The sequence below is a fragment of the Choristoneura fumiferana genome, chromosome 7, assembly GCF_025370935.1.
Source record: "Choristoneura fumiferana chromosome 7, NRCan_CFum_1, whole genome shotgun sequence".
Lineage (NCBI taxonomy): Eukaryota > Metazoa > Arthropoda > Insecta > Lepidoptera > Tortricidae > Choristoneura > Choristoneura fumiferana.
The window spans coordinates 13,419,233-13,433,701 of NC_133478.1; the positions used below are offsets into that span (position 1 = coordinate 13,419,233).

At 36.8% G+C, this 14,469-nt stretch overlaps 2 protein-coding genes across 3 annotated transcripts; one reads left to right on the forward strand and one right to left on the reverse strand.

Moving 5' to 3' along the window:
- Positions 1-508: 508 nt before the first annotated feature.
- On the reverse strand, positions 509-7,219 carry LOC141429748 (uncharacterized). Of its 2 annotated transcripts, none has more exons than XM_074090246.1 (4): positions 6,689-7,219; positions 5,819-6,189; positions 4,510-5,024; positions 509-1,007 (listed from the first exon to the last, which is right to left on the reverse strand). In XM_074090246.1, exons 1-4 carry the CDS (start codon positions 6,800-6,802, stop codon positions 772-774), a joined length of 1,236 nt encoding a protein of 411 aa, XP_073946347.1. In that variant the 5' UTR covers positions 6,803-7,219; the 3' UTR covers positions 509-771. The 2 variants fall into 2 exon arrangements, with proteins under 2 accessions (XP_073946347.1, XP_073946346.1); XM_074090245.1 differs by having other exon boundaries at positions 5,813-6,189.
- Positions 7,220-7,694: 475 nt separating this feature from the next.
- LOC141429751 (V-type proton ATPase subunit D) lies at positions 7,695-13,186 on the forward strand. The gene is made up of 6 exons (XM_074090248.1): positions 7,695-7,815; positions 7,934-8,051; positions 8,244-8,391; positions 9,881-10,096; positions 11,541-11,671; positions 12,746-13,186. The coding sequence occupies exons 1-6, from the start codon at positions 7,775-7,777 to the stop codon at positions 12,836-12,838; spliced, it is 747 nt and encodes a 248-aa protein (XP_073946349.1). The 5' UTR covers positions 7,695-7,774; the 3' UTR covers positions 12,839-13,186.
- Positions 13,187-14,469: the final 1,283 nt, after the last annotated feature.

Consider the following 14,469-nt stretch of genomic DNA (forward strand, 5'->3'; position numbering starts at 1 on the left):
GTATGTTGACCGAGTTATCGACTTATGAGTTTCACTAGTTGTTATACCGCCTGCGGAAAGACACCGCATGCTGTATATCGACCGAGTTATCGACCATTAAAACTGAACCTTAAGTATGACTACCAACGACGGTGTAAAAGAGGTCAGGGGTACCGTCCATTAGGTTCCTAGAGAGATAAGTAAGTGGCCGCCACTATAAATTGGTTGAGCGTGCAGCAGGTCTAACATTCACTCCACTCATATTTCGTTAGTCTTAGGGCTATATTCAGTCAGTTTGTTTAATTGAAAAAGGAAAAAAAAGGTGTCCAATATTTTAAGATAATCCAACTAACAGACAAATCCTAGCTTATAGAGAATATACTGCAGTGTTCTGCCGTCAGAATTCAGCACTAGCTCTAGCACAAACCGTAAACAGTTTTTTGAATGTCTTAAATTTCCGTAGTCTTTATAATGTCCGTAGGATGCCAAAATATCATATTATTTAAATTAAAGTCTATCGATGTACATATACTAATAATTATGTCATGATCCGTCCTGTCGACAAACTATTTAAAGAGACCGGCGTTGTCATGGCGGTTTGTTTACGGTTTGTGCTAGTGTCGCCCCCTGCGCAGAGTTTTGCCTAATATTTCTGTCCCATCGCGGTAATTTTCATGTGGCGGCCACAGGTCATAGGTACTAGTCGCCCAACGTGACTGCTCCTTTATGTAAAGTAGACTTTAACAAAAAAGGAAATTTTCCTTTTTGATATCATCAATATGATCAAATTAATCATACCTTCAACCGCCTCAAATAATTCGGTCTCAGCTTACTCAAAGCCGCAGCGTCTAGCTCAGACACCCTGTGTATACGTAGATGACTCTTCATATTGCACCGCTGGGCGTACCCCCGTCCACAAATGGGGCACTTGAACGGAGTCTCGCCTGTATGAAGACGCATATGGTCCCGTAAGTAATCTTCGTGGGTGAAACTTGTATTGCAGATCGTACATACTGCCGGCCGCTCGCCTGGAATTTATAAAATAATGGATTAAAAAAATATGCAAGTTTTTACTTTTCACCTTTTCAGGGTTAAACGGAACCCGTCCATCTGTCCATACAGACCTGTATCTCCAGAGACGTATAGAATACACGGCTGAAACGTATACATAATGTGTATTTCTATTTCTGCTACAACAAATAATAATAAAAAAACGCTTATTTACTTAGAAGCGGCTCATGTCTGGCTCATGAAATAAAGTCCTTCGCCGTACAGTCGCTATTAGATATGTCGGAGCAGCTAAGGTGATCAAAAATATCGAAATATGAACTCTAATGCCTAGAGCATAGAGTACATCTTCCAATGTTTTTGAACTCCTCGGCCGCTCCGACTTATTTGTTGATGAGTGACTGTACTTACAAATTTGTACGGAACTCGGTGTGCGACTCGCACTTGGACTGTTTTAATAGCGCATATTTTCGATATAAACTTTTCTAAATTAGGTCACTTCTCTACTGAGTAATACTCACATTTGCACTTTAAAGTTGAATATTTCGCAACCAGATCACTGAATCGCAAAATCATCTTGGCAAACCCCTAATGGTTTTAAAAGACCTATCTAACTATAGCCCACACTATAGGGCTAGTCTGAAGAAAAAAAACACCCCCAGTTTAAGTCTGTTTTTTTAATTTATTTTTTACTAGCTTTTACCCGCGGCTTCGCACGCGTAAACTATTCGGTCTGGTAGTTGCAATTGAAATTTTCGGGATTTTACAAAATTCCCCTTTAAATTTCCAAAATTTATATCGTGGTCTTCATTGAGGTTGTGTTGTGAATAACTGTACAAAATTCAAGACTCTAGCTCTACTCTCTACTCAGTGCTAAAATTTCAAAATTTTTCCCTATCCAAATTCAAACTCATATCATTTATTCAGTAAATAGGCCGCAATGGGCACTTTACACGTCATTTTTAAATTACCAGCACTTTCGGAAAGACCGTCATTGCAAGAAGAATACGCCGCAAGAAGCTTGGCAGAAAGTGTGTTATTCCAGACGTCCGGCTACCTACATACCAAATTTCATGCCTCTAAGCCCAGCGGTTGTTATTTCGAGATTTTATCCCTATCCCGTGGGAATATCGAATAAAAGTAGCCTATGTGTTATTCCAGAGGTCCAGCTACCTACATACCAAATTTCATGGCCGTAAGCCCAGTGGTTGTAATTTCGAGATTTTATCCCTAGTTATCCCGTAGGAATATCGGTCAAAAAGTCACTTAAGTGATATTCCAGATGTCCAGTTACCTACATACCAAATTTCGTTATTATTTCAAGATTTTTATCCCTATTCCGTGAGAATATCGGAATAAATAGTAGCCTATGTGTTATTCCAGAGGTCCAGCTACCTACATACCAAATTTCATGGCTCTAAGCCCAGTGGTTGTTATTTCGAGATTTTATCCCTAGTTATCCCGTAGGAATATCGGGTCAAAAAGTCACTTAAGTGTTATTCCAATGTTCAGTTACCTACATACCAAATTTTATGACTCTAAGCCCAGCGGTTATTATTTCGAGATTTTATCCCTATCCCGTGGGAATATCGGAATAAATAGTAGCCTATGTGTTATTTCAGAGGTTCAGCTACCTACACACTAAATTTCATGGCTCCAAGCCAGCGGTTGTAATTCAAGATTTTATCCCTAGGTATCCCGTGGAATAATCGAGTCAAAAGTTGCCTATGTGTTATTTCAGACATCCAACTACCTACATACCAAATTTCATGACTCTAAACCCAGCGGTTGTTATTTCAAGATTTTATCCCTATCCCGTGGGAATATCGGAATAAAAAGTAGCTTATGTGTTATTCCAGAGGTCCAGCTACCTACATACTAAATTTCATGGCTCAAAGCCCAGCGGTGTTATTTCAAGATTTTATCCCTAGGTATCCGTGGGAATATCGGGTCAAAAAGTCACCTATGTTTTATTCCAGACGTCCAACTACCTACATACCAAATTTCATGACTCTAAGCCTAGCGGTTGTTATTTCGAGATTTTATCCCTATCCCGTGGGAATATCGGATAAAAAGTATCCTATGTTTTAATCCAGGTTATAACTAACTTTCCGCCAAATTTCATCCAAATCCGTCCAGCCGTTTAAGCGTGAAAAAGTAACAAACATACTCACTCACTCACTCACTCACAAACTTTCACATTTATAATATTAGTAGGATTTACCATTTTGTCGGCGTGATATTCATGCCAAATTACAGCTTTCTAGTACTAAAGGTCTCTAAGCTTAGCCGCAGACAGACAGACAGACATGGTGAAACTACCTATAAGGGTTCTTAGTTGACTACGGAACCCTAAAAAGAGAAACTTATGAATTAAAACTAAATTTTTTTTTCAAGGTTATACAAAAAATCGATTTGAGTACTATCTTTAGTAGCTAATATTTTTGCCAAGAAATATTAAACCTTAAACCATAATACTTAAGGAAAAAGTTTTCAAGGAAATGATTATTAATTCAAGTATTTAAATCGTAATGAACATCAAGTACGCTATCGTTACGCCCATGGCCTAGTTCAAATGCTATATCTACGAGTATACTTATATTTATATATCCTACTTTTCCTACTTATTATTATAAATGCGAAAGTTTGTTTTTTCGTATATGTTTGTTACTCCTTCACGCTAAAACGGCTGGACGTATTTGGATGAAATTTGGTACATAGATATCTGGACGTCTGGAATAAGACATAGGTTACTTTTTATCCCGATATTCCCTTGGGATTACTTGGGATACGGATAAAATCTTGAAATTTCAACCTCTGGGATTAGTCACGAAATTTTGTACAGTTGTTCTTAACACAACCTCAATGAAGATCACAATATAAATTTTGGGATTTCCCAGGATAATTTTGTAAAATCCCGGAATTTCAATTGTAACTACCAGATCAAATAGTTTACGCGTGCGAAGTCGCGGGTAAACTCTAGTAGCTTATACAGTGAAGAGATAAACTTTGCATGTTTGCTTATTTGTTTTATCAAACAGATTTGAAAAATTCTTTCACTTTCTGCTATTGCTACTATAACTTACTTCTATAATACTCATTTCAGATTACTATAAGCTATTTTTTACAAGGTTTTATTTAGGTTTTATACGTGCCATTGTCTGTCTGTAGTCAAATTTTGAAAGTTAAATTTAACCAACTTCCAGTAGCTGGATTGACTCGAAATTTGGCATACTTATGTAAATTGCGCGACAATACAATAATCTGGTAGTGACATCCTGGTAGTCTGCCAGGACCGTCTCCGCAGGATGGAACTCTTCAATGGTTATTGGCATCGACTTAAAATGTAGTTTGGGTAACAATGTAAACTAAGTAAAATCAACAAAAAATTCAGAAAAAAAAGCTTGCATTAAAATTTTTACCAAAAACTTATTTATTCTGGGAATACGCAAAGTTCCCGCAGAATGCAGAAGCAACAGCTAGTAACATAACAATCAAATAGGGTCATGTATAAATATTTACCTGTATGTATCGCTCGTTCATGAACCACCACAGACTTCCTACACTTGTAGGTCTTGCCGCAGATCTTGCATGAAAACATTTTAGGGGGTCCCGTCTTTTTCACATGCACAGATTTATAGTGCGATGACAATTCTCCTTTGAAAGCAAAGCATCGACCGCAGATGGCACACACAAAGTCTTTCTTGTCTGTATGTTTCCGTTTGATATGTCGTTTGAGGTAATATTCTGATGAACAGGTTCGATCGCAAGTGGGGCATTTGACTGGGTGGTCTTTATGCTTTTTCTGTTTATGGTATCCTAGTTGATCTGATGTGGTGAATATCTCTCCGCATAGGTCACAGAGTTTCGGTGGCTTTGGTGCATTATCAGGCTTTGTGGTAGGCCGTGGTATAACTTCTTTCTTTTTAATTCTTCTTTTCTTAAGCTCTTTTTGCTTTTTCATTAGCAATGTCTTCTTTTTTATAACTATGTCTTTTTCTTTTAGTTGTGATGGTATTTCAACCTTTGGTTTCACACTGAAAATAATATATGAATAAGTTACCATTATTTAAGTTATATTGATAATGAAACTAGCATGAGACTCACTCATAGTGAAATAAACAGTGAACTCATTAGGTTGAGAAAGGTCTATGAGTCAGAAACATGTTGAGCTAAACTTGAGATGTGAGTTATCCGTTTTATCTCACTACGATTATTTAGTTAATTTAAATTAAAGCTTTTAAAATAAGCCACATGTTTATTCTATGGTCATACGTAATTCATAATGATGTGCTGTTGATTAGGCCAGAGGTTTCCAAATGGAGTCCCGCAGTTAAGTACCCAAGGGCGCCATGTGAGGCTCCTATTAACCCAGAAAGTGAAAATCGAGTTGTTATAGCGCTTCGCCATTGCTAGGCTATTTTCCTATTTCAACTAGCTAGGCTACCAGCTGCAAGGGTGCTGTGACAAGATACTAAGCCTGTAAATGCACCATGAACTGAAAAATTTGAAGACCCCCGGTTTAGACCATAAGGTTAACAATGTCAGGTAACAAAAATTAAAGCTACAATAACCTTTACATATATAAATATCTGTTTTTTTTTTCAATTTAACTACAATTAGTCTAAAGACTATAATCACATTTGATGAAGGTGATTTATCATTTGTAAAGGAATTAGGTTATTGCCCTATTCTCCTTTTATATTACTTGGCATCTTTTTAGCCTTACAACCTTACTGTTATTATGATCCAACAGCTGTGTTGCCAGAAGGTTAGAGTTAAAGTAAATGTAGTACTTAGGCTTAAAAATAAAAATAAATATTACCACCACCTTTCTCCATCCCATTTGAAGCCACCCTCTAATATAGACTCTGCGATGCTAGTTGTCTCACTTTTCAGTACATTTTTCTTGGGGACTCTCTTAATAGAAACATTTTTCAATTTTTCAATTTTCAATTTCAAGGGTTCTACAATACTAGTATCTTCTAATACCAAGTCTTTCTCTGTTTTAAGTTCAACCAAATCTATTTCGACTTCAGACAAGTCATTGTCACTGTATACTTGTTCTTCTTTTACTAGAAGTAACCCACTTTCAAGGACTTTGTATGATTGTTTGTATTTTTCTATGAAGACGCATATGGAGTCTAAGGTACTGTTGCATGCCGCACAAATGTTGCGTGGGTAACCTTCAATGTCTTCAACCTGGAGTTAAAACGAGAACTGTTTTAATATATTCACAATCACACACTGCAATGTGTTATGCTCATAACCAGCAGCAGCGTTTTTCTGCTTCGTAACAAAAACTACCTACAAATAGAGAACAACTGTCAGGTTCTAGGCACTGAGTATGTTTATGACAGGTGAAAACTAAATAAAACCATTACAAAAAAGATAGTTTTGAAAAATTCTAATAAGACTCTTATTGGAACATGAGCATTGCAACTGTTACTTTTGTTTAACTATATGAACAGTACTAAGTATTAGCATTTGTAAAAAATAAGAAACATGTTTCTGTTTATATTTTATTGGATTTTCCTATAGTTCTGCTACACTGTAGCAGCTACAGAATTGCTATTTAAGGCCCAGTATACTTAATATAAGACAAGTCAAAGCCCTTTCATAATTGAAATAAGGTTCGAGTTTGGAGGACAGTGTACATTACATAGAATGTAGTTTTAAGTTAAATGGTTCATTAGCTCACCTTTTCTTTTACACATAAAGAAAGTTTCTTATTCACGTTGTTTTCGCCGGCGTTGTTGTCAAATATGGGAATGTTAGCATCATCTCGCAGGCATATTCGACAGATTCTCTCCATAATAATAATCGAAATTTATTTAAACTATAGGATATAATCATAGGATCATAGGATAAAATCGTCTGTTGTGCATTTTGTTTAGGTTTATACTTATTTTTAGTACATGTGCAGGTGCAGGTGTCTAGCAAGACATTGTTTAGTTTTGGTTTTAAGTTTTAACAGAACAAAACCCAAATGACGGTAAGTCCGCCAAATGTCATGCAGCAAGATTAGTGCATTTGAGAGGGTTAGTTCTTTAAACTATAATTTTATAACAAACTTAAACATCGCTATAAAAGTTTTTTAACGTTTTACAGTAATCGATAAGTTTATAAACGTAAAAATCTAGATAAAGCGATATTGTTTTGGTCCTAGATGTTGAAACTTTTGACAGCTGCTACTTCCAGTCCAGCCAAGCCAGGCAGGCAGGTAGATTGATTGACAGCCATTGTCTTGTCTGTCAGTGTCATAAGTGTCATTTCTAATGGTTTGTGAATGGTCCTTTCATTATTTTTGTGCCTTTTATATTTTAAGAATTATGTAAGGTACCTGTAATGAAATAAACAAATAATTGTAAGGCAATGAAATTTAATTTGCAGCTTCAGATAGGGTGTTTTTTCAGGAAAAAAATAACAGTTTTGTTTTTGCTATAACTATCTTTACAAACACAATAAATTTATGGTCGTGTTTTGTTTTTATATGGTAAAAGCTTAAGAAATAATGTCACAGCCAACATTATAAAATTCCTTAAATACTAACGAGCAAACTAATCTTATTGGCACTAATCGTCCTTTAGGAAAGATAAAGTAGATAACCTACTCGGTTTTATCATTTTTATGCTAATCCAATTTATATTTTGAATCAAGCAAAACTTTAACGAGATCACAAGACCAAGCATAGACAAAACTTTTATCATCCAACTTGTCTTCTGTCATCAGGTGATTTCTGATTGGGAGTGAGAAATCCTGAAAAGGGGAATATTCGTAAATCAATATGTCTGGAAAAGAAAAACTAGCGATTTTCCCTTCTCGGGGGTAAGTATTTGCGACAACCATTAGTCTATAATTGTACAATAACGTAAAGAATCAAAACATGGCTAGAAACTTAGGGTTTTTTCTTTGATTTCTGTGATGATGTATCTTGGGGTTTCAGTGCTCAGATGTTAATAAAAGGCCGTCTGGCTGGAGCAGTAAAGGGCCATGGTCTTCTCAAGAAAAAGGCTGATGCCTTGCAAGTGAGATTCCGTATGATTTTAGGAAAAATCATCGAGGTAAGTTCACATAAGTATCCCAGTACCTATCTAATGCGAATCACTACATATTGTCATTTCAAAGAAAAAAAAACAGACAGATGAAATTTAAATAAAAACGTAGCTTTAAAAAAAGGCTTCTTCAGATGAGTTCATGAACTTTGACCCAATTTTGTGACTTGTAATTTACTAATGTTAATAATTTCTTATTAGACAAAAACCCTTATGGGTGAAGTGATGAAAGAAGCAGCGTTTTCTCTGGCCGAAGCCAAGTTCACGACAGGAGAATTCAACCAAGTTGTGCTGCAGAATGTCACCAAGGCTCAGATCAAGATCCGTTCCAAGAAAGACAATGTTGCTGGTATGTCACACTTTTTTTTAGCTTTGGATTGTTATCTTATATATGAATATGTGAATTTAACCTTTTACTACACATAAAAAAAGTGATAGGGCTGTATACAGCCACATGCAGTATCAATTAAGAAAAAAATAAGCTTTTTGTCGGTGATACTGCTATACCGCTTAACTAGCTTTTTCCATAAGGTATAATTTTCGCTATAGGTACTAACAGTACTAACAATGTACTGTTCTGACTGTGAAAATTATACCTTATGGAAAATGCTAGTTATGCGGTAACACTGATGATTAACTACTAATATTTGTAGTTAATACTTCATAATAATATTGTCAAAAGTTAATTAAATAAATAAAATAAAAAATACTGCTACTAGTATTTGACTATGTCATATTCAAATGCTTTATGTATTTGTTCCAAATTTAATACATTCACAGTTGGGAATGCATATTATATTCGTTTTGTGACTTTTGCCCATTGTTGCTGTTATAAAACTGTTTTTTTTAACAACTTTTGTATTTACAGTACCCAATTAAGTCAGTACCTAATTATGTCTCAATTTTATAGAGAACTTTATTACAAAGCAGAATCAGAATCATTTTCATATTACCTAGGCAAAAAACTTGTGAATTTTGTCTAGCCACATAAATTCTCAAGTAAGGTACGAGTGCTTGTCACTCTCCCAATAGTTGCTTTAATCTTATGTCATTAGCAACAGAGTTGACAGCATGGTGGCGTCTATAGGGCATTAGCGTGTCAAGCACTTGGACATTTACCTTATACAGACATTATTACATATTTAATGTTTATTAATTATGGTACTTGACATGTAAAAGTAGGCCAAGCAAATGAACACTAGTCAAACTGACTTAAACTGCTATTACATCCTATCTGTACAGACAAATTCTTTTTTATATCCAAACTGGAATAAAAACTAAAATTCAGTTTAATTTCGTTTGCAAATGGGTCAATCAAGTTTTTAGTGTACCGCTGGTTGCCATGGTAACGTCTCCTGAGTTACTTATTAAAAGTATGATTTTATTGGGTACAAATCCACTAACAGTTACGAGTTGTGACAGTTTTAAGGCAATTCCTTCATGGCTAATCTCTTAATCATGGTAAGAGTACATTGAAAACATTATTGTAATAAAGTGCATATCACTACTGATGTCTCTTGAGTTACGGGACAGGATATAATACCTACACTAAATAGTTGATTGACCCAATAGTAGTTTTGATTGGATACCTACTAGAGCTGTTTTTAAAAATTTGCTACCTTAAGGGCCTGTTTCACCACTTGTCGACAAACATTAAGTGACGGATATCAGTGATGCCGTCTCTGTTTGTTTTGTTTGAATAAACAAAGACGGTATTACTTTTATCTGACGCTTAATGTGAGTTGACAAGTGGTGAAACAGGCCCTAAGTCTAAAGAACTTTACTCCATCTGTTAACTATCATAAGTCTTCTTACTCAACTCTTTTTCCCTTTTCCAGGTGTAACCCTGCCAATCTTCGAGTCGTACCAAGATGGTTCGGACACCTACGAGTTGGCCGGCTTAGCCCGAGGTGGGCAGCAGCTTGCCAAACTGAAGAAGAACTTCCAGAGCGCTGTCAAACTGCTGGTTGAGCTCGCGTCGCTCCAAACCTCGTTCGTCACGCTTGATGAAGTCATCAAGATCACCAACAGACGTGTCAATGCTATTGAGCATGGTGAGGGTTGATTCTACATGTTATTTTTGATTTCTGCTCACTTTTAGAGAACAGTCTAATGGAAATATTACTGCAATTTTCCGCCATCAGAGTGCAGCACTAGCACACAACCGTAAACAAACAGTTTTATGAGTATCTTATAAAATTTTTGGAAATATAGCTCTGTTGTTACTATCAATGTAAATATCATGTTATTTTGTTACTAATAAGTATATCATGATTTCTACACCTTCCGCCGCCTAACTTTGCCTAAAAGTTCATTGCCACGACTAGTACCACAAAAACTATAAAGGTATAATTCCAATAATTGAATAGGCACTATACCGTTAAGCGATTCGAACACAATCCGGGAGTAACGTAAAGACGTCGCATAAAAAATGTATCTCGAAAATGCGTCAAAACTGAGTATTAAGTAATGAACTTTTAGGCAGATTTATATGGCGCGTGGTATATAAGTACTAATAGTCTTTGGTCGCGATCTGTCATGGCGACAAAATATAAAGAGAACTGACGTTGTCATGGAGGTTTGCGCTACTGTCGCCCCCTGCGCAGAGCTTTGCCTAATATGCCCTATAGGTCATCAAGTGAAGATAATTTCTCTAAGACACTGGTGGCCCAACTCGTACTGTTTAAAAGATCTGATAATCAAGTATTTCATCATCATCATCATCCCAGCCTATATACGTCCCACTGCTGGGCACAGGCCTCCTCTCAGAACAAGAGGGCTTGGGCCATAGTTCCCACGCGGGCCCAGTGCGGATTGGGAACTTCACACACACCATTGAATTGCTTCGCAGATTTGTGCAGGTTTCCTCACGATGTTTTCCTTCACCGCAAAGCTCGTGGTAAATTTCAAATGTAATTCCGCCGCACATGAATTTCGAAAAACTCAGAGGTGCGAGCCGGGGTTTGAACCCACGACCCTCTTCTTGAGAGGCGATAGGTTAAACCACTAGGCCACCACGGCTTTTTTTATCAAGTATTTGGATAATTATAATGTCTTAAACCTTTGTGATTTTCACTCATAGTCAAAATACGCACAGGACTTATCTTATAGAGTCTACTCGTGACCACGGCCACTGTAATGTTGCCGAAACGTCGAGGTAAATATTACTCGTGTGTGTTAGCGTGATAAGTAAGTCCTGTGCGTATTTTGACTATTTGGATAATTAATTTTAGATTTAATAAAAAAATAATGGAACATAACCTTTCAGTAATTTTTCCTATACTCTGCACTAACACCTTTTTCTTTCCAAGTGGCGTTAAAAATCTCCACCCTTTGCAGCCAAGATCCCTCCAACTCCATAAATACTGCATATCTGAAGATATTATGATAGCACATCAAGCTCTTGAGACTATAACAACCAGTTGATTTGATAGTTTTACTACTAGACTAGGTAAATTGGTGTCAAGTGTCCTGTAATATTTTTTTTTTGTTTTAAAGTGATTATCCCGCGACTGGAGCGCACTCTGGCGTACATCATCTCGGAGTTGGACGAGTTGGAGCGTGAAGAGTTCTACCGGCTCAAGAAGATTCAGGACAAAAAGAAGATCATCAAGGAGAAGGCGGAAGCGGTGAGTTTGGAATCCAAATCCAGGACATTTCTCCAGGCTAGAATAGAACTTTCATGTAAAGAAAGTTCAATGTAATGTTTAATGTATGTTCAATGTGTTGTATGTAAAGTTTGGATTACATTGAGCTTTCTTTACATGAAACTTCTATTGACGATATTTAATGTTATCAAGCCTGGAGAAGTGTCCAATGCTGCGACAAGATCTCTCCCCATTCAAACCGATTTAGAGAGGTGTCCTGCAAGTTTTTAAGGAAAATCCAGGACGTTTCTCCAGCGCCTATCGCATAAGGCCTCTTGTACACACACGGTTTATCGCCGTGAAAATCTACGGTTAATTCGCCGCGTGTAGGCACGGTCGTCATTGTGTATGGATCACTATGAAAGCTTGTAGACGTGCAATGTTATCACGGCACGGCGCCGTGTGCCCGTGCACGTCTACAAGCTTTCATAGTGATCCATACAACACTGACGACCGTGCCTAGACGCGGCGAATTAACCGTAGATTTTCACGGCGATAAACCGTGTGTGTACAAGAGGCCTAACTGTAACTACAGTGGAGCGTCGATTATCCGAACGTCGCTCAACCGAACGACCGCTTATCCGAACTACTACGTCCGCTCGACCCGCGCGTGCCTCTCCCGCCTCCTGCGCTACAATGCTCAGGCACTTGTCGCGACTTGTTAATTGTACTCGTATGTCACTTCCAAGTAACCGCTAGTCGATAAACTAATATGGTTTTCATTTACCTGTACGTAAATATGGATGGCTAAATCAAATACACAATATACATATAGGTAGTTCGATTATCGGAAAATACCGGTTTTCCGAACATCCACGTCACCCAATTAGTTCGGATAATCGACGCTCTACTGTAACTATAACTCGTTCATTTTGATTTACAATGTCGTAAAGAAAAAACCTCAACAATAAACAATAGGGAAAAATGCTGAATCGACGATCTAAATTGATAAAAAATGCAATTAAAAATTGGAATTTAATTTAATTTAATCAAAAAGAAATGTAATTGAAATTTATTATTTATGTAAGTATTTATTAAAAAAACGCTATTTTACAGAAAAAAGCCGCACAGTTGGCAGCCGGCTTGGACATCCGCGACGGAGGCTCATCCAATCTACTCGACGAAGGAGACGAGGATATTGTGTTCTAAACAACCATTCTGCCCGAGCACCATCAGTAACCAAATACTTGTCCTTTTCTAACACCTTGTAGCAAAAAGAGACATCCCAACTGATCCTAGCTTCATAAAGAACTTGCCCACAGATAAAGGTAGGTAGAAGATCTTGGCTAGTCCAACGGCATCTAAGGTTATCTGTATGGATAGAAACGGCTCGGATGTCTATATAGTATCCAATGTAAGTAACTAGACAGTTGTTAGTAGTTGCAGTCAAGTGATCAATAACTCAAGTTATACCTTTTAAAGTTTCATAGCCTCGGCTATTTCTAAATGTAACCTCGAGGCTTGTATCTGGACTAAAAATTTAGTTCTTGAGCGAGTACTTTAGCCTTGTGTAAGCGTGCGTCTCTTTTGTAAAGTACATTCAAAGAGACGTAAAGTTAAACTGCTATTGTAAACGCAAGCCGTCTTATTCAAAATTCTCCAAATTTGACACTTGACTGCGTATATTTTATGATATTACAGCCGTTCCGGTGTTAATTCGTTGTAAATACTGTAATGTCCGTATTAAAGCTCAAAATGCACCGAATTTCGGTCAACAAGACAACTAGATAATACATGAAAACAAACAACAAATGTGGCGCCTGTTTCCTGCTTCATGAGAACGGGAAATGAACTGACAGTTACTCTTTATACTTACGTCAAAATGTATAATGACATATTATTTTTCAATCTCAATCTTATCGGGGTCATATAAATACTTGAAGCTATATTGCAAGCAAGTGAACTATTAAATTAAAAAAAGACGTACCCTGAAAGAGTAATTTGGCAATTTTATTTAGTTGTTATATTGTTGATGGAAATTTAAACGATGTCTATACGGCCTCGAGCACAATGGCAATTAATTGGTATTCTAGATTGAATAAGCATTCCACATTATTTCAAGTGCTTAGCTTTTTGCTGTATGCCGCATAACCCGTATAAGTACACCCGTTTAAGTATTAATTGTTTTTGAATCGTTGTTTAATGGTAAAACAATATGTTTAAGTGTAAGCAATCATGTAAATACAAGTTTGTGATGCGAAATATATTATTATTGATCGAATTCGAATTTATTTTTGAACCTTTTGAGTTTGTGGGAAATAGGAAAATATAAACTCCAGAAAAGTCACTACCGCCTCTAACTAACGTGTCCCTATATTTGGGATATTTTAACTATCCGCCCTGACTACGCATGGGTGCAAATTTAGACTATTTTTTTCGAACTTCACATTTTTCACCTCCCTTTACCCATAACTGCCCGCGCGAAGCCGGGGCCCGTCACTAGTTATGTATAATTTTTCCTCTTGAATCACTATCTCCTGATGAAACTGCGAGAGAAAGAGAATGGAATTTGAGTGCGGCAGTAGATAATTATTAATACAAAATGTAGCAAGTTTGCAAATGGTTCTTCACAGATTTATTTGTCGGCCAACGCTTTTCAACAACTCGCCTGCAATTTAAAATGCATTATAGTTTGTCCCTTTCTTACTCCGATCGAGAGACAAGGACAAACAGTGTGAAATCACCAGAAAATAAGACAAGAATTAGAACACAACCACGAAAGTTAGTCCTGTGTATTAGGCGATAATAACTCTCACTTCCATGTACCAAGAGTTAACTTA